The 22290-nt window shown below is 51.0% G+C and overlaps 1 protein-coding gene and 1 long non-coding RNA gene across 4 annotated transcripts in view; one reads left to right on the top strand and one right to left on the bottom strand.

Annotated features, from left to right (window-relative positions):
* Positions 1 to 913: 913 nt before the first annotated feature.
* Positions 914 to 6955, top strand: LOC147577006 (uncharacterized). Its single transcript, XR_015241387.1, has 2 exons — positions 914 to 1087; positions 1408 to 6955. It is a non-coding gene; the product is annotated as an uncharacterized LOC147577006 (long non-coding RNA).
* PDGFD (platelet derived growth factor D) overlaps positions 1089 to 22290 on the bottom strand; it is a 225219-nt gene continuing 204017 nt past the window's right edge. For all 3 annotated transcript variants that reach the window (XM_086679268.1, XM_086679266.1, XM_086679267.1), the window contains exons 6-7: positions 14027 to 14241; positions 1089 to 3533 (exon numbers count right to left, since the gene is read on the bottom strand). In XM_086679268.1, coding sequence (XP_086535394.1) covers positions 3408 to 3533; positions 14027 to 14241 — 341 coding nt within the window. In that variant the 3' untranslated portion in view covers positions 1089 to 3407. The remainder of the gene's footprint in view (positions 3534 to 14026; positions 14242 to 22290) is intronic.

Below are 22290 nucleotides of genomic sequence, written 5' to 3'. Positions count from 1 at the left end.
TTCTCGGAGTAAAACTGGACACATGTACATTTCAGGAAATAAAATTAGATTATTAATGTATTTGCATTAAGATACTGTTTACACACACACACACACACACACAGCTACCATGATTTTTATGTAAAAATCCAAGTTATCTGAGTGAACAACTGTGCACAGCAGTATTTGATTCCTTCCTGCCCCTTCCCCACACTTTGACTCACACGTTACTGGTACTTCCGATGGTAAAATTGATCCTTTTTAATGTTTATTTTTTGTTTTTGAAAGAGAGAGAGAACGCAGGTGGGACGGGGCAGAGAGAGGGGGAGACACAGAATCCGAACCAGGCTCCAGGTTCTGAGCCATCAGCACAGAGCCCGACGCGGGGCTCGAACCCACGAGGCCAAAGATAGGCTGCCAGCAACAGGACCAGATCCTGCAGTGAGAAGAGCTCCCCTTCCACTCGCCTCTGCCCCCTCACCCGCCCCTGCTCAGAAACCAGTGTCTGCACGCCTGTAGCCCCTGGCCTGGTCTTCTGGAGCGGGTAGGCCTGACCCTGCTATGGGAAAAGGTTCCCAGGCGTCTGGGTGGTACCGACGTCGGCCCCTAAGGAAGAGACAGGCCGTGCGCTTGCAGGGATGGAGGTCAGACGAGACCGTGTTTTATTAAAAGGCCAGCGTGGAAAACAGTCCAAGAAGCAAACAGCAAAACAGCAAAGCCTCCGGTCCCGCCCTGCTGCCCAGCTCGGGGACAGGGACCCGGTGAGAACCTGCCACCAAGGCCAGGCCTTGCCCTGTTCCTGCCTTCTGAGCCCCGGCCCTCGGAAATCACCCAGCCTGGTCACCCCAAACAGCCGCAGGCGTTCCGGAAAGTCAATGTGTAACACTGCACATTGGGGAGCTGCAACTGGGGAGGAAATGATGAAGGAGTTTTGTTCAAAAGCAATATATATTTTTCATGGAGATAAGAGGCATATTACATTTGCTACAGAAAAATGCTACGAGACGAAAAAGCTGCGTGCTGCCGATATGACAAAAAGCATAAAAAATTCTACTTACGAAAGTGTTCTGCCCTGTGAGGACACACGGAATGGAAGGCATTATTCCAGGTGAGTGAACCATGCAGAAATGCGGATTTATTAGGGTTTGTTTTGAAATGTAATTTGTACGGCGAGCTTTTTATTCCTTTGATGGCAATGAAACATTTATCTGCTCCGTGTTGGAAACGCAAGAGATAACAGATAACCGAGGGAGACGTTTTAATAAAACACTCAGGAAAGAGGAAAGAAACGTGAGTGAATACGACTGCTTGCATTTCAGCCAATAAATAAAAAGTGCAGACAGGGCTTTAACTGGAAACCGACCCGGTTGATGCAGCCTGGAAGGTTTATTAAAAATTGGGTAAAACACTGATTTTTCCTACTTACAGCTACGATGGGAGCTGCCCAAGATGACGCCACGTGCAACCACTTTGAGTTGGGGTGCACAGGCCAACGTCTTCATGGGGCAACCTGCCAGTGGCCGTGATGGGGACACAGGCCCTCACTACGAGTGCGCCTGCCTCGGCCATTTGTGATTGTGTCTGGGATTCTGGACAAGTGACCAATACAGCGATCTTCCCACTCCGCCGTCGCGGTACAAACACTGGAGGTTTCTAGGGACATTTTCAAGGTGCACCTGCCATGAGCCTTCCCTCTCAAAGGGCTGAGAAAAGATGAAGTTACCACTAAGGAGAGTGAGAACCTGGTCCAGGCTCAGAAGTCCAAGTATATTTAGGCCACTCGCCTGACCCCAGCGCTAACCCAGCCTGTCACACAGCCCTCACTCAAACGGTGTTAGCACACAGGGCCCCAGACTCACAGAAGAAATCAGCTCTTGATTCAAGGCAGAAACAGAGCCCTCTCGGAACAGCCCCACGGCTCTCTGGAGTCCAGTGCGTTCTTCCAAGAGTCTTGCTTTGGAGAATGAGGAGTCACTCACTACTCTGTGGATTCAGTCTCCCTGAAAACAGACATTGAGGAGCCGGGGAGGGAAAATGACTCGAAACCCCAGGAAGGAAACCCTGGTGGAGCAAGGCCACCTTCGTGGGCCTGTGATTTGCAGGTGGCTTCTCACAACACAGCTCCACAGATGTGGCAAGAACCACAGCCCCCAGATCCGACTTCGCTTAGTCCGGAAGCCGGAATTCAGCCTGGGGAGTGAGGATGTGATCGGGAATTTACGTCAACAAAATTGGGTTGTTCTGATACGTGAAAGATTTCAGGCTGTAAATAATTTGTGACGTTTGCCAGATATAAAACGCCACCGTAAACCCATATTTGTGTATCAGAGAGACAGGAACAGAAAAGCAAGATACATAAAACGAATTGGCCTAACCCGGAGAGTTTGGATCCATCATTAAACAGGGAGCCAATTAAATATTCCATCCAATCTCCAGTTATGTTAGTAATTCTGTGTTCACCGTTTTTGCTTTCAACTACCCAAATCTTCCGACGAACACCATTTTGAAAGGCTCCTACGGACTCCCCAGGCCATTCTCCAAAGGCGTCATTTCTGCGGACGGGCTTTCAGAAAGAAAGCGTTCAAAGTTCTGCGACAGTTGATAAATGGTCTCTGGAAGGATTATAATAATAAACCTTCTGAGAGATTTTTTTGCGACAGGTGTTAAATGAATTTGCATGCCTCAGCAGGATGCATAAAAAGAAGACTTAATGACTTAATTTCTAAGGCATCTATATTATTGCCGCATGCTTCTGCAGACAGGTAATTACTGCCTACATAGGTAAGCGTGTAGTGCGTCCCTCGGGAAAAACGGTCAGGTCTCTGCCTTTTTCCCAGAAACTGTATTTTTCCTTCTTCTTCTTCTCCTTCTTTTTCTTCTTCTTTTTTTTTAATAATTAGGATGTATCTATAAGAAAAGCCCATTTATTGGTTTTTTAGTATACACAGCGCTTTTTCTAAGAGACCAAGATCCAAAACTGTTTTGTGATTCAAATTTAGAAGTAAACAAAGTAATCTTCTGAATCTTCCAAGGACGCATTTCACGTGTTTAATTTGTCCCTCAATGTGTCAAAAGATTTTAAGGGTCTACAGACCTGCAGCATACGTAAGCTCTGGGGTACACGGAAGAAACCAGCTGATGTATTTACACGTAGACACGGACGGCGTACACACGTATGTATGCACGTGCACGCTCTCTGACACGATCATTACACGCCATCCTGTGTTCTGGGGGACAGAAGCTGACGAGGGGCCTTTCCACCTGCTGCGGCTGAGCGAGCCAGGCGGTGGTTCAGCACCCACCGGCGCTCACGGCTCTACGGGCCTGTCCTAAGTGCGGCTGCTGGTGGAACAGGGCCTCTCACACCCCCCCGCCCCCCGACACGAAAGGTTCCCTCGCGCACGCGAGGGGATTTGGCACACGTTCTCCTATCGCGGCGGTCTCGAGCTGCAGACGCAGTCGCAGCGCTCGTGGTGATCCAGCTGGATGTCGACGAGAGCCATGTGCTTGGCTCTGGCCCTCCTCCTGAAATGGCCAGGCTCGAACTGTAACACCTAGGGCGAGAAGCGCGTGTCCCGTTAGCAAGCCCTTGGGTTCGCGGTCACCAGATCCCCTTCCTCTCTTCGTGACAACCGGTTCCCAACCCCTGGAGAAACCAAGGAACACGACAGGCTGCCTGTCCTGAGGCACCCGTGTAAATGTTGTTGCAGTCATCGGCTCCCTGATGTGGAGGGGTCTGGGGTCACAGGGTAATGCCTGCTGTGTTAGTTTCCAACCCTCAGCACTGTGGGGAGCTGACGTGTCCCGACAGGGGCCTCTCGGTAGCTTCCTAAGGGCCTGATTTGGGCCAAGTGCTGCTCCAAATACTGTCACAAGTATCCCTGGGAACAGGCGTATGTTATAGATAAATCCAACACTCAGCATTTATTACTTCTTGCAGACAGAACAGGGCACATGCTCTTGTGACTGAAAGTGTGGTGGATGCAGAGTGTTTTTCCCTGAGGAAGGGGATTAGTGGCCGTAATGAAGCGGAAATACGTTTACGTTCTGACGTATCTGTTGATATATAACGCCTTTTACGATTTAAAACAGATCAGACTTCACCGTATTCTTTTTTTTTTTTTAATTTTTAATGTTTATTGTTGAGAGACAGAGAGAGACAGAGCATGAGCATGGGAGGGGCAGAGAGAGGAGGAGACACAGATTCCGAAGCAGGCTCCAGGCTCTGAGCTGTGAGCACAGAGCCCGACGTGGGGCTCGAACTCACGGACCGCGAGATCGTGACCTGAGCCGAAGTCGGACATTAACCCACTGAGCCACCCAGGTGCCCCTCACCATATTCTTTCTACATTAATACCTGCGTATCAATACAGCATTTCTTTGTGAAGTGCATCCTTGATTTCTTACATTAATAAGTTGATTGCGATGACATGAACGGAGCTGGAGAGTATTAAGCTAAGTGAAATAAGTGGGAGAAAGACAAACACCGTATGATTTCGCCTGTGTGGGACTGAAGAAACAAAACAAGTGAGCAAAGAGGGGAAAAAGGAGAGACAAACCAAGAACAGACTCTTAACGACAGAGAACACACGGGTGGTGCCCGGAGGGGAGATGGTACGCCTGTCGCGATGAGCACCAGGGATGCAGGGAAGTGTGGAACCATCGAATTGTACTCCTGAAACTCGAAGTACTCTGTACGTTAGTTAACTGGAGTCTCAATACACGCTTAGAAAAGTAAGGTGAAACCGAACTTCAGCGAAGTTTAAAGAGAAGCTGTCGTCTCTCCTCCTCTCCTGCTGCGGCCTTCGGGAAGGCGGGCCTTCACCATCGCAGGCAGAATCCCCTGGAGAGTCCTACTGTCGCTTTCACATACACTGTCTGGTAGGTTCGATTGCTTCTCTCGCTTATGCCCTCAGGTTCCTGTTAGCCATGATTTCTGCCTCCCTTCTACTGTCCCTTCATGGAGGTACCCTGTCCCCATCTTGGAGGACTGAGATGCTCCAGGAGGCCGTGCGCCCCATTCAGGGTCTTCTGGGCACCGAGAGCCAGGTCCAAGGACAGGGTCCTGTCCTCCAGCATCCTTGCCCCTGGGGGCCACCGCCTCTTCAGCATGCCTGTGATTTCCTTCTGCGTCTCCAAGGGGTGTGGGGCTCCACGTGTGCACTGAGTGGGGACTCAATATGCTTTGCCTGGTTTACTGCCATCCCGGGTGAAGGCCAGATGTGGCAAAATCCTGCCTCAGTGTCTGCGCGACTATTCCTGGCATCCCTGCAAGTCTTTACTATGGATTCTCTTCCCAGAAGTTTTCTCGGATGACCAGCTTCACGTCATAAACCAAAACCATCTACTAGGAAACGGGGGTCCAGACTGCTCAGCCCTTGGCACCCCTTATTCAGCCATGCCGCCCACGGGGGCTCCAGCGAGGACAAGAATGGATGCTCTCCTTTGCTCAGTGTTCAGTCAAGCCGCAGAGCCTGGACCCTAAAGTGGGGCAGAGAGTCCCACGTGCAGGGGACCCCCAGGAGGACTCGTCCCCGAGGCACAGAGACTCACAAGTGCTTGCTGTCGGTAAAGCTGGTCCAAAGGGCAGTTCCGACGACCACGTATATCGTATCCTTTTCCTCCTGCAATTCTAGGAAACGTACAGCAGGGATGACACGCTCTCCCACGATTTGTTACACATTCTACTCGCTGGATCATAAGCGCGTGGAGAACAGAGAAGCAGAAGGCATTACTAATGTCAGTGAGGATGTTCTAGATGCTGCACGCTGTTGTAAGGGACTTTGCAAATGACAAATTATTTGCACTTCACTCTAGCCCTCTTAGGTACTCTCCTAGGTCTCCATCCATGAGGGAAGAGAGACACGAAGTTGCCCCTGGTTACACAGCCGACATCCGCTGGTGCCAGGACGTGACTCCTCCTGGACCAGCTGACACTCCCACCCGTGCGTATTTGGTCAGAGGGCCTCGGAAAGAGTCAGAGGTTTGCGTCCTCCAGCTTCGCCGAGAATTTCTCCACTGTGAGCCGGTCACTATCACCCAAGACCGCACGGAAAGCACACCCCGGGGCTTGCAGGGCAGGGGAGTGACTTCTGAGACGATGCGCAGGGGACAAATATGTCTGCTCAGGCCACTCCGACCGGCGCCTGTGACTCACTGCTCTGTCGTGCTGAGTTCTCGTTGATGGCAGACAGCAGTGCGTGCCCTCGGCTGACGGCAGAGACCAGGCACTTTCCAACGGCTCTCTTGCTTGTTCGGGGACTTTCCCGGTGTTTTATATTAAGTAGCGTGGGCACAGGGGCCACGTGCTTTGCTGATAAGCCGGGAAAAGTGAATTGGCAGATGCCTTTCCAGACAAGGCAGGAAAAGCCGCGTCTGAACAGAGCGGAGGCTGGCCTGCTTCGCCGGCTGATGGCAGCGCTGAGGCTCAAAGCGTTAACGGTCTTGGGTTCAGGCACACGGCGCTCAGAGGGAGAAGAAAGCAGAGACAACCTGATGGAACTGGGGAGGCGAAGAGGGAGACGGAAAGCCTTTATCTGGGAAGGAAGCCCGGCTGCTCGGGGGCGGTCTGGTCACTTTTCAAGGCAAGAGCCACCGCACGAATTATAGCCGCCCGAGGCCACTCACGAATGGGCCTGTTCCCCGAGCCGTGGGACACCCAGAAACACAAATCCAGCCAGGAGGACCCAGCCACTTCTTGTCACCTGCGGGTGAGAACGGAAATCCTGACCCCTCTGTGTCACCTGGAAAACCACACAAAGCCGGGAGGACTTGACTTTTGCTAATCGGAGAACATTCTGCCGGAGCCGGCTGGTGGCTTTCGTAACACGACACAAAGTCAGAGAGGCTCCGCTTGCAAATTACCATATCACAAAAGATATTTCACTACAGTTACGCGCCTCGTAGCCGAGAAACCACTGAGTGAATCATTGCCGTGAAGCTATTAACACTAATAAAACACTGGGCAGGAAAACTATGTGCTGAGTTGGGTCCTTCTTTATTGGGAAGATAAAAAGAGGTTGTTAAGGCCTTGTAACACTTCTCAAATTAATGGCTGACAAAGGAATATAAGGGCATATTCCAGGACAAATGCGGTGTATAAACCAGAATCATTAAGAGTTAAAAAAATTTTTTTTAATGTTGATTTAATTTTTAAATTTTTTTTTTTCAACCTTTATTTATTTTTGGGACAGAGAGAGACAGAGCATGAACGGGGGAGGGGCAGAGAGAGAGGGAGACACAGAATCGGAAACAGGCTCCAGGCTCTGAGCTATCAGCCCAGAGCCTGACGCGGGGCTCGAAATCACGGACCGCGAGATCGTGACCGGGCTGAAGTCGGACGCTTAACCGACTGCGCCACCCAGGCGCCCCTAATGTTGATTTAATTTTGAGAGAGAGAGTGCGAGTGGGGGAGGGGCAGAGAGGGAGGGAGACACGGAATCCGAAGCAGGCTCCAGGCTCCGTGCTCGAACTCATGAACCCTGAGATCATGACCAGAGCCAAAGTTGGACACTTAACTGACTGAGCCACCAAGGTGCCCCCAGAGAGTTTATCTTAAAAAAAAAAAGCTTCCTATTTTTGCTTTCAGTTTGACTTCTTCCCTGCTCATAAGACTTTATGAAAGATGTGCAGAGGGTTAAGATTTTTAAGGGCTGGTAGTCAAGTTTTGTGATGAAACCTCGGTGATTACAAGCAAAAGTATGTGGAGGAGGGAAAATGTACTATTTTCTGCCCAGGTAACTGTTGAACTTGTGGACAGTGGTCCCAGCAGAAGCAGAGCGTTGTGGTGGGGGGACTGGTACCGGGTCAGAAGACACGGTCCTCGCTAAGAAAGACACGGGTGACAGCGTTTAACAGTGTGTCCCTGGCAGAGTAAGTCTGAAGGTGATGTGACAGTGAGGGTCCGTAAAGCTCTCCTCAATACTGAAAATGCAGTCTTGCTACTGGAGACATGGAGTTTTGTGGGAGCGCCATGGGGTTCCTCTGGGAGCACTCTGGGGTTCCTCTGGGAGCACTCAGCCACAGTCCCACCTCTAAAGAACAAAGAAGTCACTGTGTCGGCACCATACAGGCTGAAAGACTGCGTGCTCAGCCTACGTGCTGTGGAAGACGTAACAGGGGCCTCACCAGGCACCGCATTTCCGAGCAGGGAATCAGCACCGAGGGTCACGTCGCCAACGGGTCTGGTCTACCTGAAGGGCGGCACGCCCCAAGGCAGGAAGGCCGGACCCGGAGCGCAATCCAGAAGTGAAGGAATGTGCACATTCTGTAGCTCTCAGTGGATGAGCGAGGAGTCAGCGGGCCACACGGAGGCCAGACAACCCCACCCAACTCCGCTTCGCACTCTACGCCTTCAGATGCTCTCATGGATCGGCATCCCCGGGAGGGGAGCATCCCGGCATGATGTCCGAGAGGTGGACGGGCCATCCTAGACACATTAACCGCCCCAGATCGTATCTCTGAGTCTCTCGCATGTGCCCGGTGCTCCCCCCACCAATTTGTTAGAGTCCTCACGTGATTTCAGGCAGGCAGGACTTTGGCGGGAGGACGGTGTCACGGCTAACAGAGACCGGGGAATCTCGGGTCGGGGAACCCCAAACTGCAGGTGATTGTGGGGACGAAGGGAGGAAATCCGAGGCCCCACGGGGCTTCAGGTGCCTGGCCCTGGGGTGCCTCCCATGTGGCAAAGCAGGAACCGGAGGCCGTATCTTCCTTCCAGCCTCAACGGCAGGGAAGGTCTGCAGAATGCGCTCACGGCTCACCCAAAGACACAGAAACGGAAGGAAGCAGGGAGGCTCTGTACCAGCTCAGAAATGCTATTTCCAGAAACAGAAGAGAAATGTTCTTGACTGTTGCTACGTTGGCTATCCTCACAACCCCAAACCTCACCGCTTTTGCCACAGAGGAGAAAGTCTTTGGAAACCAATCTTTTCTCGGTCTCCTCGCCCTCAACTTGCAATTTTAGCTGAATCTGTTTCTACGGCAGATGCTTAAAACACGCCAAACTCAAAGTACTATTCTTTTCTCCCAAGTCTGAGGCTCGACCTTTTAAAACCTCTAATCAGGGGCGCCTGGGTGGCGCAGTCGGTTAAGCGTCCGACTTCAGCCAGGTCACGATCTCGCGGTCCGTGAGTTCGAGCCCCGCATCGGGCTCTGGGCTGATGGCTCAGAGCCTGGAGCCTGTTTCCGATTCTGTGTCTCCCTCTCTCTCTGCCCCTCCCCCGTTCATGCTCTGTCTCTCTCTGTCCCAAAAATAAATAAACGTTAAAAAAAATAAAAAAAATAAATAAATAAAACCTCTAATCAATCTTTTGGTTCATATATAAATATCTGCATTTTCTGACTCTTAAACTCTAACAGAAAGCAATTTTTAATATAAAATTTTACAGTGAAATAAGAGTAATGCTCTAAAGTCTTGCCCCCCACCCCCGCCTGGCTGCCATTTTGTCCAGAGACAGGAACGACTGTGCCAGAAACAGAGGCTGGTCCAGGCTGTGCTCTGTAGTGTGGTAGCTACTGCCTGTGTGGAGCTATCTACGTTTGAATTTGTTAAAATAAAATAAAATGACAAGTCCAGTCCCCCATTTGTGTGGCATACACATCAAGTGCCCCATAACCGCACATTGCCAGTGACCACTGCCCTGCATGGCGCAGGCTGGAAACGTGTCCATCCCTGCAGAAAATTCTACCACATCATACAGGTGGTTGTGGGGGCCTCGTGACAAAATCGTGAGAAGCAGCCCAGAGAAAACTGACTTTGCTCTTTCTCTCTCTGCTACGTCGTGAGTTTTTGGCTGTTGCCTGAATGGACACAGATAGGGGACCAGATGATGAAAACCGTCATCTAATTTAAAAGGTCGCTGGGACACCTGGGGGGCTCAGTTGGTTAAGCATCTGACTTCGGCTCAGGTCATGATCTCATGGTTCGTGGGTTCAAGCCCCACGTCAGGCTCTGTGCTGACAGCTTGGAGCCTGGAGCCTGGAGCCTGCTTCCAATTCTGTGTCTCCCCCCCGCCCCCCCCGCCCTGCTCACACTCTCTCTCTCTCTCAAAAATAAACATTAAACAATTTTTTAAAAGGCACTGTATTTCTAGAGAAGATCCTATCCCTTCATGCACATTATCAAGGCAGATGAGAACTGAAATAACATCATCTCACTGTCTACACAATATGTTTTCTGGAACCTTCCCTTTTGAAAAAATTACCACCTCAAAGTTATCTTTTGTATCCTATACATTCCAAGAGGCATAAAGGACCTACTATTAGCAAAAAAGGAAAAACACCTTAACAGGATACTTACAAGTACTTTTGAGAACAGAAAGTCATAAAGAAGGTAACACTGCATCGCACAGAGAAGAATGCTCCGGAGAAACAGCATGACCCGTGGAAAGAGCAATTATATCAGCTCCATTAGGGGCTTCATAATTTTTCAGATTTTATTCCCTAAACGCCGAGTGCTGAAATATCTGTGCAGAGTCGCACAGTTCTGCTTATGTGATGGGTTCCAGTTGCCCCCGTAAGGCAGTTCGTGCCCCACAGAAACTCATTTCACATCTCATCGGTTACCAGCAGAAGCTAGGGACCCTGGCGTCTCTTTTTTCTGGGGTAAGAACACAGTCACAGAAGAGAACAAGAACAGGGATTTTCCCCTAAAGAGCCCCACTCAAGCAACCCCCGTGTCTGGAAAGGGAGCCAGCCTCTCCTCTCTTCCACGGTGCAGCCCACAGAGTGGTCACGGGGACACATCTCAAGGGTGTTTTAGGAGCCCGGGGCAATACGCCAGGCGCCTTGGTTCTGGCTGTGCAGTGGCCGAGTGAGTGATTGATGCTGTTTGGTCCCTTGGTCCGGCGCTTGGCAGAGCGATTTTGTCTAGAGCTCTGCAGACTCCCGGATGTCAAAACACTAGGAGACGAGGTTTCAGAGATGCTGACATCTTAGACCCACTCACGTGATGGGCAGAGAACCAAGGGCTTCCCTTTCTCAATGTTAACTGTGCACAGAAATGTACAGGTAATGGCTCCCGGGGACAGAGACAAGAAGAGAAGGCGAGAAGGACCCTTCAGAGTTCTACAGTGTGAACTGTCTGGGAGGTGAGGGGTTTGGGGGCTGGGGGGGGGGCATATGTTTAACTCTGCCATTTCTGCCATAAACCACTTAAACAATGAAGCTGTACCTTCTATCTGAGCAGAGTCCAGAAGGAAATAAAGCACTCTACAGATAGATCAAGGGCCTGGACGCGAGTCTTCTTCCGTGGCATGATGTCTGCATAGACATCGTGTCACCTGCTAGATTATTTTAACTCTGTTCTGATGACTGCATTCTGCATGGACCCTCAGGGTGTGCCTAAACATTACAAAGTTCTGAGATGCAAAGGACAACGTCCAATCTGGACTTCACCGGGTCATACAAAAATAAAACACAATGAACACGGACCGTAGCGTTCTCTGGCCATGAGGACATTATTTTCCCCCGTGAAAACTGCAGGGTGGAGTAAGAAATTCTTACGCTTAAGGAAATAGCTCTGTGTGGGTCTAAAATAATGTGTTTTCCTCCTGAGGTAAGCACGGTCATTGTGACAGCTGACTTCCTGCACTTCCCCAGTCGGAAATACCACGGATGACGCAGCCGTTTTCATTTAGCTCAGAGGCTGCCTCCTTCGACCTGCTCTTATTGTTTGTTGTGCGGGCAGGAGAAAAAAGAAACAGCTTCACAAAGCTGGACGTTTTATTTAGGGACCACCCTCGACTCCTTTGTTTGGGTGGGTACCGGGGAAAAGTAGCTCAAACAATAATGTCTAAGAATAACGTCTGCTGCATTGTTTCCGTTCTCAGATTCCCGCGTGATGTTTGGCATCTGCCAAGGTGCGTTTCCTTCGTGCCGCGAACCACCCTGTAAGCGGTTGTCTGATAGATTTCCTTGTCGCGTGTCACCTGTGTGAACGCTTGAGTCTCTACGCTTGGTGATGTGGGTCCCCACGACTGGGAGGAAACGGGGCACCGCCACGGTCAGGACCGCCAACGCCCTCCAAGCCTGCTCTTACTCTGATGCTCAGTAATGAGCCGTATGTTTAAAAGGAAAAAGCACAGTGTCACGGGGGACAGGAACACAGACTCGGCTCTCCTTAAAGGTTTGCTCCCTCTTTCACCCTCATATTCACCTTTTGTTCACTGTTGCCTCCTTTCAGAGCTGACGCCCCAGGGAGCACCCAGCAGCAGTCAGGAAAAGCTGGTATTTTTAGAAGAAAGGTATTATCATACCTAGAGAACTGAGAAGCCTCCAACTATATATGTTTTCTGCCAGTTTACATTTTGTTGTCTTCACTCTGCCTAATCTTTTAAATTGCTTTTTTAAAGTCTATTTATTTTTGAGAGAGACAGAGACAGAATGCGAGTGGGTTACGGGCAGAGAGAGAGGGAGACACAGAATCCGAAGCGGGCTCCAGGGTCCAAGCTGTCAGCACAGAGCCCGACGCGGGGCTTGAACTCACCAGCCGTGAGATGGTGACCTGAACTGAAGTCGGATGCTCAACCCACTGAGCCACCCAGCAGCCCCTACTCTGCCTAATTTTTTAAAGTTTATTTATTTACTTTGAGACCGAGAGACTGGGGCAGGGGCAGAGAGAGGGGCAGAGAGAGAATCCCAAGCATCGAACTCACGAACTGTGGGATCATGACCTGAGCGAGAGTTGGACGCTTAACTGACTGAGCCACCCAGGTGCACCTATCTCTGCTTAATTTTTTAAATTTTTTTTTTTTTCAACGTTTATTTATTTTTGGGACAGAGAGAGACAGAGCATGAACGGGGGAGGGGCAGAGAGAGAGGGAGACACAGAATCGGAAACAGGCTCCAGACTCTGAGCCATCAGCCCAGAGCCCGACGCGGGGCTCGAACTCACGGACCGCGAGATCGTGACCTGGCTGAAGTTGGACGCTTAACCAACTGCGCCACCCAGGCGCCCCTCTGCTTAATTTTTTAATGACTTGACTGACTTCAAGTTTGGCCCTTAGAACTTTTTTTTTTAATATATGAAACTGATTGTCAAATTGGTTTCCATACAACACCCAGTGCTCATCCCAAAAGGTGCCCTCCTCAATACCCATCTCCCACCCTCCCCTCCCTCCCACCCCCCATCAACCCTCAGTTTGTTCTCAGTTTTTTTTTTTTTTTTAATTTTTTTTTTCAACGTTTATTTATTTTTGGGATAGAGAGAGACAGAGCATGAACGGGGGAGAGGCAGAGAGAGAGGGAGACACAGAATGGGAAACAGGCTCCAGGCTCTGAGCCATCAGCCCAGAGCCTGACGCGGGGCTCGAACTCACGGACCGCGAGATCGTGACCTGGCTGAAGTCGGACGCTTAACCGACTGCGCCACCCAGGCGCCCCTGTTCTCAGTTTTTAAGAGTCTCTTATGCTTTGGCTCTCTCCCACTCTAACCTCTTTGATCTTTTTCCTTCCCCTCCCCCATGGGTTTCTGTTAAGTTTCTCAGGATCCACATAAGAGTGAAAACATATGGTATCTGTCTTTCTCTGTATGGCTTATTTCACTTAGCATCACACTCTCCAGTTCCATCCACGTTGCTACAAAGGGCCATATTTCGTTCTTTCTCATTGCCACGTAGTACTCCATTGTGTATATAAACCACAATTCCTTAGAATTTTCTTAAAGCGGCCTGGATTTTTCAGTTATGGCCTTTAGGAATACCACCATACCACTACAAGGAGGCTAGTTAAGCTGTGCCTCACGGCATCATACATTTGATTACATAATCTACCAAGGGGGCTGTCGCCCACAGGTGGTATTATGTGATTAGGAAAAAAGAGTCCCTTCTTCAGGAATGACTTAGCCCCGCCCCAAGGCACGTGGCTTGGCAAGGTTAGCACACGTCTAATTTCAGCTCCCCGTCGTCCCTCCGGCTGGGTGCCCTTGTGCAGGGAACAACCCCAACAACTGTGTGCACCCTGGAGCCTGCATCACATTTGCAGCTGCAAAGAGCTTCCGTGTGGTAGTGCTGCAGGACTGCAACAAAGATGGCTGAAGGCGACTCACCTCATGATACTTCTTCACAGTTTTCCCTGAATTGCAGGAGCAGGACTTCCAGCTGACGGTCCCACAGCCACAGTTACCGCCACAGCGCTGCACGAGGAGGCAGCGTGGAAAGAAAACCACGTTGGTCAGCTTCAGCTCCTCTCGTAAGTTGACGGAGTAATTCCTGGGGGTGCAGCTGTAGCGCTTGACCTCGTCATTGAGCCTGTCCAGGTCAACTGTAAGAGACACAGGCACCATGTGAGGCGGCAGACCGCCCTCAGCAAGCACCCTCTCGGCAGGCATTTCTGGGCAAGGGGCCGGAAGGTTCTGCCAGGACAGGACAGCCTCACTCCAGGGATCAAATCTGCCCTCGGGATCTCAGTTATCAGCCCACACACTGAAGGGGGAAAATCTAATTCTCTTTTGATCCAATCTGCCCTGCAATGATAGTAATAACAATAAATAGAATGATCAACGACAACGAAGAAGAAAACAAAAAGATTCCGGAAACTTTGGCTCAATCTTTACCTTGATTCAAGTTTCTTGGCATCTTAAAAAAAATTTTTGTCTTAACGTGTGTTTATTCTTGAGAGAGAGAGAGAGACAGAGTGCAAGTTGGGGAGGGGCAGAGAGAGAGGGAGACAGAGAATCCGAAGCAGGCTCCAGGCTCCAGGCTGTCAGCACAGAGCCCGAAATGAGGCTCAAACTCACAGGCCGCGAGATCATGACCTGAGCCGAAGCTGGACGCTCAACCGACTGAGCCACCCAGGTACCCCCTTTTTAAAAAAAATTTTTTTTAATGTTTATTTATTTTTGAGAGAGGCAGAGACAGAGAGAGAGAGAGAGATGGAGCGTGAGTGGGGAAGGGGCAGAGAGAGAGGGAGACACAGAATCCGAAGCAACTCCAGGCTCTAAACTGTCAGCACAGAGCCCGACGTGGGGCTCGAACTCACAAGCTGTGAGATCATGACCTGAGCCGAAGTCAGACGCTTCACCGACTGAGCCACCCAGGTGCCCCATCACTGCATCTTTTTTTTAATGTAAAAAAAATTTTTTCTGAGGAAATAAAATGAAATGTTCAGCCATCTAAGATAACTGCCTTTACCTTAACAACAAAATAGATCCCCTCCTGATTGTAAAGAAACCACTATGTACATATGACCTGAATTCTATCAGAGACGCATTAGGACAACCGCTGTAGTATATTTAGCTGGTAATGAAATCTTACAAGGAAGTGTAACGCAGGGAAAGGTTTTGGCTTCATTTTAACTCCAAGATCAACGAAAACATCAAAGAAAATGGCGTCTTCGGGCCGCACCGGATGCGTATTTCGCACCGGATCCTGGAGGGCAGTACAGCACAGTGGTTAAGGGCCGGGCTCTGCACGAACCGCGCTGACTGTGCGTCCTGGTAGCTGGAAAGTGACCTACGTGCTGGCAGCCTCGGCTGCCGCAGCACAACATTGCCTATTTCACAGCAATAGTCCAAGGACTGAATCTAGGGTCCCCGGCACTCGCTTCTCCTTATTCATCCTGACTCGCTTCCCATTTCCCTCCATCCTTCCCTTTAAAGTCAAAGGCCCAAAAGTCAAGGTTAAAAAAAAAAAAAAAGGCTCAAGCCTTTCTCCTCTATCTCTCTTTTGGTCGTGGCTCTGGGTAAATGATTGCTAAGGGGGTGTGGTTATTGGGACCTCCATGAATTAAGAGCATCGCCCTAAATTCTCACAGTTTAGTCACGAACGTTTACTTGAATTAAAGTTCCATCACTGGGTCACGTGAGTTACAGTGAACGTCCTCAAAAATCCACGTGAGCTTCCAGGTGCTCGGCATCCAAACCGCGGGCTGGAGGCCACGGCCGCAGCTGGCTTGGCCCAAGAACGCAGGGAGGAGGAAGTCCTCCGGCCACACTGGCCCCCACACCACGTCACCGTGCTCCTGTCACCGGCCAGGGGCGCGTGGGAGGAGTCCCACAGAGTCTGGACTCCAGCCCCCCCCCCCCCCCCCGGGGTCTTATTCTTAAACCCCAAGGGCCTGAGGAGCAGTTCACGTGCTCTCTGGGGGCAGAGGCCAAGGCTGTTGTCCGGAGTACACATCAGCGGGAAACCAAAGAAGCTCACAGTGGATGGAGGGTCCCCCAAATGGCGCGAGGTCAGCTGAAATCTGGCCACGTGGCCGGGGGACCCCTCGAAGAAGGAGTTAAAGGGCACTGAGGTGCCCCAAGAGGCTTTCCACCTGGGCAAGTAGGTGCTGAGTCTCAAGGCCAGGGATCCCTCCCCCAACTGCGGTGCGCTGAGCCTGCGGCACGGGAGGCAGGGGGCAGGGGGGTGGTGGTGAAGACATGCTGAATAATTTCCGTGCATAATTCATGGCTGTTTCTTCCTTCCTCAGTGAAGACATGTAGTAAGTTTAGCCACAATCAATCCGGATTTAAATCGAATGAACTCCGTCTTGGGAAAGGAACCATTTTATTGCTGCTGAAGCCCTGGGAATAAGTGCAACCCAAGCAGGAAGGGTTACATAAATGCATTAGGAAGTGCGGCCATCATCCATGACAAGTGTCACCTTCACATCAATAATGACGCCGGCCTGGGCATCGCTGTGCGGTGGCCAGGGCTGACGCGGAGGGCTGCACCTGCAGCCCGCGATGGTGGGGTCTGTGTGGTCCGCCCCGGAGGAGTGAAGAGGGCCTAGTGGAGAGAGGGGGTGGAGGGTGCGGGGGCTGAGGGGGATAGGAAGTCAGCATGGGCACCGAGCCGTTGAGGGTCTGCAGCTCGGCCCCCCGCGGGTCCCCTCACACTTGAGGCCGCATTCGTGGTTCCCACGCTTTCCCAGTGAGCAGTGAGTGCGAAACTAGCATCTGAAGCTCTTCTCCCCGTCGCTCGGGTTTCTAGCACATCAAGCAGGGAGGGGGCATGACAGGTGCCGGAGGAGGAAGCCGGGGCCCGCCTGTGCCACACTGGGGAGGCGTGGTGAGCAGCTTCAGGCCTCTGCAGAATAATAACCTGGGCAATGGCACAGCAGACGCTTCCTAGCAGGATTCGGCCAAACCCCAAGGCGCCCTCCACAACTCAGGGTGACGGACACATCTGCCTTCCTCGTCTGGAAGCAAGACTCTTTGTGTCCTTGGATGACCGTTTCCCCGACAGCACTGGCAGAGTCCCCCCGCCCCGGCCACAAAGGGGCTCACAGCTCACTCAGGTTTATGCATCATCGGTTCGCCAACGGGACTAGAACCCGCGGCCCTGGGAGGCTGCCGTGGACTCCGGCCGCCCTGCTTCCCGGGGCGTGGAGGCCACCACGGCCCTCGATTTAGAGCCAGCAATAAAGGTTCCTCTGGCTGGATGCCAGTAACTGCAAGGCGTGACTGCAGCCGTCCTGCGGGGTGAGGGAGCTTCTAGTCAAGGGCTGGTCAGGCTGTGCAGCTGGTAGGCAGGCAGGAGGGTGAGGGGCCAGGAAGGCTGGCGGGGGGCGTGGGGCTTCCGAGGAGGGGGCTCTGGCGTGGAGCCTCAGGGAGGCAGGGCCCGGGGACAGGCCGCCCCTTCCATTCCCACGTCAGTCTCCACAGAGGAGCACCGAGGGCGGCCAGGATGCTCCCGGGTTCATTCAAGGGCCCCGTTAATTTCAGCCCTTTCCCCTCACGTCACCTGCTGTGCGTCACGTCATAATCCTGCTTTTGCCATCCTTGGGAGTTTGGGCCCGGTCTTTTCATGGGTCTTCGACATCAGTTCGGTTTTCCAGGCTGTGTGCACAACCTGCTGGAGAGGCTGACACGTGGACACAGAGCTGCACACGTGAATCCAGCGTGGGGCACCGCACCTACGGTGGGAGCCCCGTCTTCTTGCAACCCTGGCCTCCCAGCCCAGGCCGGGTGCAGCGGTTCCGTGCGCGGGGATGGGTCCTGGGGCTGAGCACCGGGAGGGGAGGCGGAGGGCGGAGGCACGGTGTTCGTTCTGCACTCTGCTGAGGCTCAGGTGCGGGAAGACGGAGAGCCAGGCTGGCCTGTTGGATCCCGGCCACTGCAGCCCAAGAACCAGGCAGCGTGAACATCTCGTCACACGCACGCCTGCCGCACTCGCCATCCGTGCTATGAATTACACACCCCTCCCGGTCTCACTTCCACCGTGGAGGAAACAGAGCCTCTGTCAGGTCCACAGCCACACCCGCAGTCAGTGTGGGAGCTGGACCCTGAATCCAGGCTTTTCCAAGCCTGTGGGCGCTGGGAGCCGCAGCCCGAAGATCTGAAGGGACAGGCAAAGAGTACCTCCCCCCAGCCATGCTGGAGCCTCCCACTGGGGGACTGCGTGCTGACCCAGTGACCGGGCTTCCCAGGCGCATGGTCGATCCCGACCTGTCATTTTCAAGACGTTGCCAATGACAGACACCCGAGCATGTGCTCCGTACCCACACACCCATTTATCAGATTCTGCTAGAAAAGTACACCGTCCTTTAGCAAACGGCAGAGAGCCTCTGTCTTCTTTGGTATTTTTTTTAACGTTTATTTATTTTTGAGACAGAGACAGAGCATGAGTGGGGGAGGGGCAGAGAGAGAGGGAGACACAGAATCCGAAACAGGCTCCAGGCTCTGAGCTGTCAGCACAGAGCCCGATGCGGGGCTCGAACTCACACACCTCAAGATCATGACCTGAGTCGAAGTTGGACGCTCAACCAACTGAGCTACTCAGACTCCCTCTTCTTCTGTATTTGAACAGCATACTGAGTATCATCTCCTTCCCTGAAGTGAGGGAACCTATGTCTGTTCACAATCTTCGTTTTGTCCCCACGCCTTCTTGACCTCCTTCTTGCTCCCACCTATAAGCAGTCTTAGCCATGAAAACCAATCGGAAGCCATGCAAAGAGCTGAATGGATTGAAATTATTTGCCTTCAGAGGCAACCAATGCTGGGATTGCAGAGATTCTTTCTATAGGACAGACAAAGCCAAGACGGGCATATCTTGTTTTACTGTGTCTCGCTTGATCATGCTTTGCAGATACTGTGATTTTCCACAAATTGGAGGTCTGTGGCAACCCTGAGTCGGGCAAGTCTACTGGTGCATTGTAAACATTTGTTTGTTTGTTTTTGAGAGACAGAGGGAGAGTGGGGGCAGAGAGAGAGGGAGAGAGAGAATCCCAAGCAGGCTCCACACTGTCGGAACAGAGCCCAACATGGGGCTCAATCCCATGAACCGTGACAACACGACCTGAGCCAAAATCAAGAGTCAGACGTTCAACCGACTGAACGACTCCAGTGCCCCTAACTGGCCCCATTTTTCCAGGAGCGTTTGCTCACTTTATGTCTCTCTGTCACATTCTGATAATTCTTTAAATTTTTTTTTTTCAACGTTTATTTATTTTTGGGACAGAGAGACAGAGCATGAACGGGGGAGGGGCAGAGAGAGAGGGAGACACAGAATCGGAAACAGGCTCCAGGCTCTGAGCCATCAGCCCAGAGCCCGACGCGGGGCTCGAACTCACGGACCGCGAGATCGTGACCTGGCTGAAGTCGGACGCTTAACCGACTGCGCCACCCAGGCGCCCCTCATTCTGATAATTCTTAACGGTACTTCAAACGTTTTTCACTATTATTATATTTGTTTTGGTGATCTGTCATAAGTGGTTATGAGTCACAGAAAGCGCACATGATGGTTAGTATTTTCTAGCAAGAAAGCGTATTTTAACGAAGCTATGAACACTGCCTTGCAGACACGATCCCGTGGGACACCTGACAGACTGCAGCACAGCACATAAACCAAGCTCTCACACGCACTGGGAAACCCAAGCATTCGTGTGACTTGCCCTATCACGGTCTTTGCTTTGTGGCTGTGGACCAACCGGTCCGGAGCCGAACCTGCGGGATCTCTGCCGTAGGCCTGTATCGTGCCTCCCAGGCTGGGCAGGCACGGCAGGGTGGTGATCTGCTTAGGACAAAGTGGAGTTAGGATAAAGCTGGGTTTCCCAGGACAGGTAGTTTCGGCAGGGGACTGCGCTCTAGGAAGAAGGCGCTTCTCCCTCAGTCCACGGGGGCACGGAGCAAATGGAGGCCGGGTGGGGGTCCCCAGTGCTTCACAGGAAGAGCCGGCAAGGGAACAACGAGGCCGAAACATCCACCACGAGCCAGAGCGACTGATGTGGAAAAGGCACGTGTGCCTGTCCCACACTTACTCCGGCTCTCCACTGCTAAATGGAGCTTGCCGACCAACGCGAATCGAGTCACCTGCCCCGACGGGGGCGGGGCGGGGGGGGGCGGGGCAGCGGGCTGGGAGGACGATGGGTCAGGGCTTCCACAAAGATGGGCCAAAAGGAGAAAAGCAGGGGCACCAGGAGGAAAAGAACTAAAAGGGTCGCCGTCCCTGTGCTTCCCCCTCCCTGCCTCGCTTGTGCCCGCCCAGACGCACACGACACCATGGGACAATACGGTGTCCATTAATGCTCTCTGGCGAACCGAGCAGGGAATCCAGATGCTTACAAGTCACGTGGGTCATACACAGTGGCTAGAGTCTAAAAAAACAAAAAAAGAAGAAGAAGAAGAAGTAGAAGAAGCTTTGCAAAGGAAACGTGCACCAAGCAAAACGGGGCCAGGAAAGTTCCTGGGTAAACAGTATCCTAGAAAAGTTGACTGCTTGCTGATTAGACTTCTAAGGAGTGTACTGATTTCACAGATACTTCAATCTGATGACATCTGGCTCCGATGCAGGAGGCTCTCCAGATTCCTCACGATGGCCTCAGGGAAGGGAGCGAAAGGGTGCACAGAAACATCCTGCTTCTGCACAGTGTTGTTTGAGTAATCACAGTAGGGGTCGCCTCCTGAGGGCCCACTGGCTTGGACAGTCTGCTCTCACGAATCCTCACACAACTTTGCAAGGCGGTTATAATTAGAGCCATTCTGCAGGGACTTGGGGGTCTACAAGTGACCTCCCCGAGGCCCCTGTTCTTAGCACACGAGTGAGAATTTTATCGCAAGTGTCCCTGACTCCCACTAAAGCATCCTCTCCTTTGTTCTATTTCTATCAAATTTGTGGGAGACAATTTTAACAATCACGAAGACAGCTTTCACTTGGTGCAAACTATGTGGTTCAGGAAGCTGAATGAAGCCATCCCTCTTCTGAGGTTAGAAATTAGAAAAATAAATCCATTTTGATTTAATGTCCCCAGTATCTCTGTTTAATGTCCAGAGAGGTGGTTACAGGGGGATGTTATCTCAAGACTGATTTATCTGGTTCATTGCCAGGGTCAGCCAAAAGCCTTTTGCAAGTTCCTACCCAGACATCAGATAGGCAGACAGAGAAATTTCCAAGCAATCAACGTGTGATGACTTCAGCTCGTTCTAAGCTATGTTCACGTCCTAATATATTTCGAAATTATTTCCCTCATCTTAAGTCATGTTTGAAAGAGCAAAACCTGTATTTTCCTAGTCGCTACACAAGAACATATATAGAAGCAGCAATAAGTAATTTAAAAATAAAAAGTATTCTGATCTACGACCTAGAAGAATTCAGAACCAATTCAAACAGTTTGATAGTAAACATATTTATTTCATGTAGTCCTCAGCTACTATGCCTGGTATTTACCTATAAATAGTTTTCAAATTAAAAAGGCAAGTGTTTGAGATCTTAGAGCTAAACAATGTCACATAAGAACTCACAGAACTGGTATTGGAGCCTATGAGATGGGCTGATAACTGTCCCAGAGTTAGAACATCTAACCATTTAGAGACTGTAAAAATGATGTATTTCAAACCCTGTCACTTTGAATCAATTTAGTATCAATATATTTGCTCCACTCAGTGTGGAAATAGTGATTTTTTTTTTTTTAAAGAGGAGTGCATGTCAATTTTGGCACATGCACTAAAAAAAGGCCAACTCTTTGGGGAAGAATTTACTTCTGGTAACTAAAACTGTAGTTCAAACCTATTAAGTTGGGGTGCCTGAACAATTATACCCATATTCTAATGACAACCTTTAATGTTGTAACAACAGCCTTCCCCCTTGCTGTCATGTGTTGAATTTTTTTCTATGACAAACACACTATCATTTGGGAAAGTCAAGTTCTCCTGGAATCAAGTAAAAACACAGATCTCTTTTACACTGTTAATCTCCATTTATAAAGGGCCTCTCAAAGCCCGCTCTGGTAGAGTTTGAGACTGATCATTTCTGAATTTAAAGTCGTCCAATTTCATGCTACGAGCTGGGATAAAGAGGCACTGCCCTAAAGGTAAAGGACTGTGTTTCTGTTTTGTTTTTAACCAGGCTCCACGCCCAGTGTGGGGCTTGAACTCACAACCCTGATATT

This window comes from Puma concolor, chromosome D1 (assembly GCF_028749965.1).
Source record: "Puma concolor isolate L17-30 chromosome D1, mPumCon1.1.hap2, whole genome shotgun sequence".
Lineage (NCBI taxonomy): Eukaryota > Metazoa > Chordata > Mammalia > Carnivora > Felidae > Puma > Puma concolor.
The sequence above is the reverse complement of the archived record's forward strand: the minus strand, read 5'-3'. Positions and strand labels throughout refer to the sequence as shown.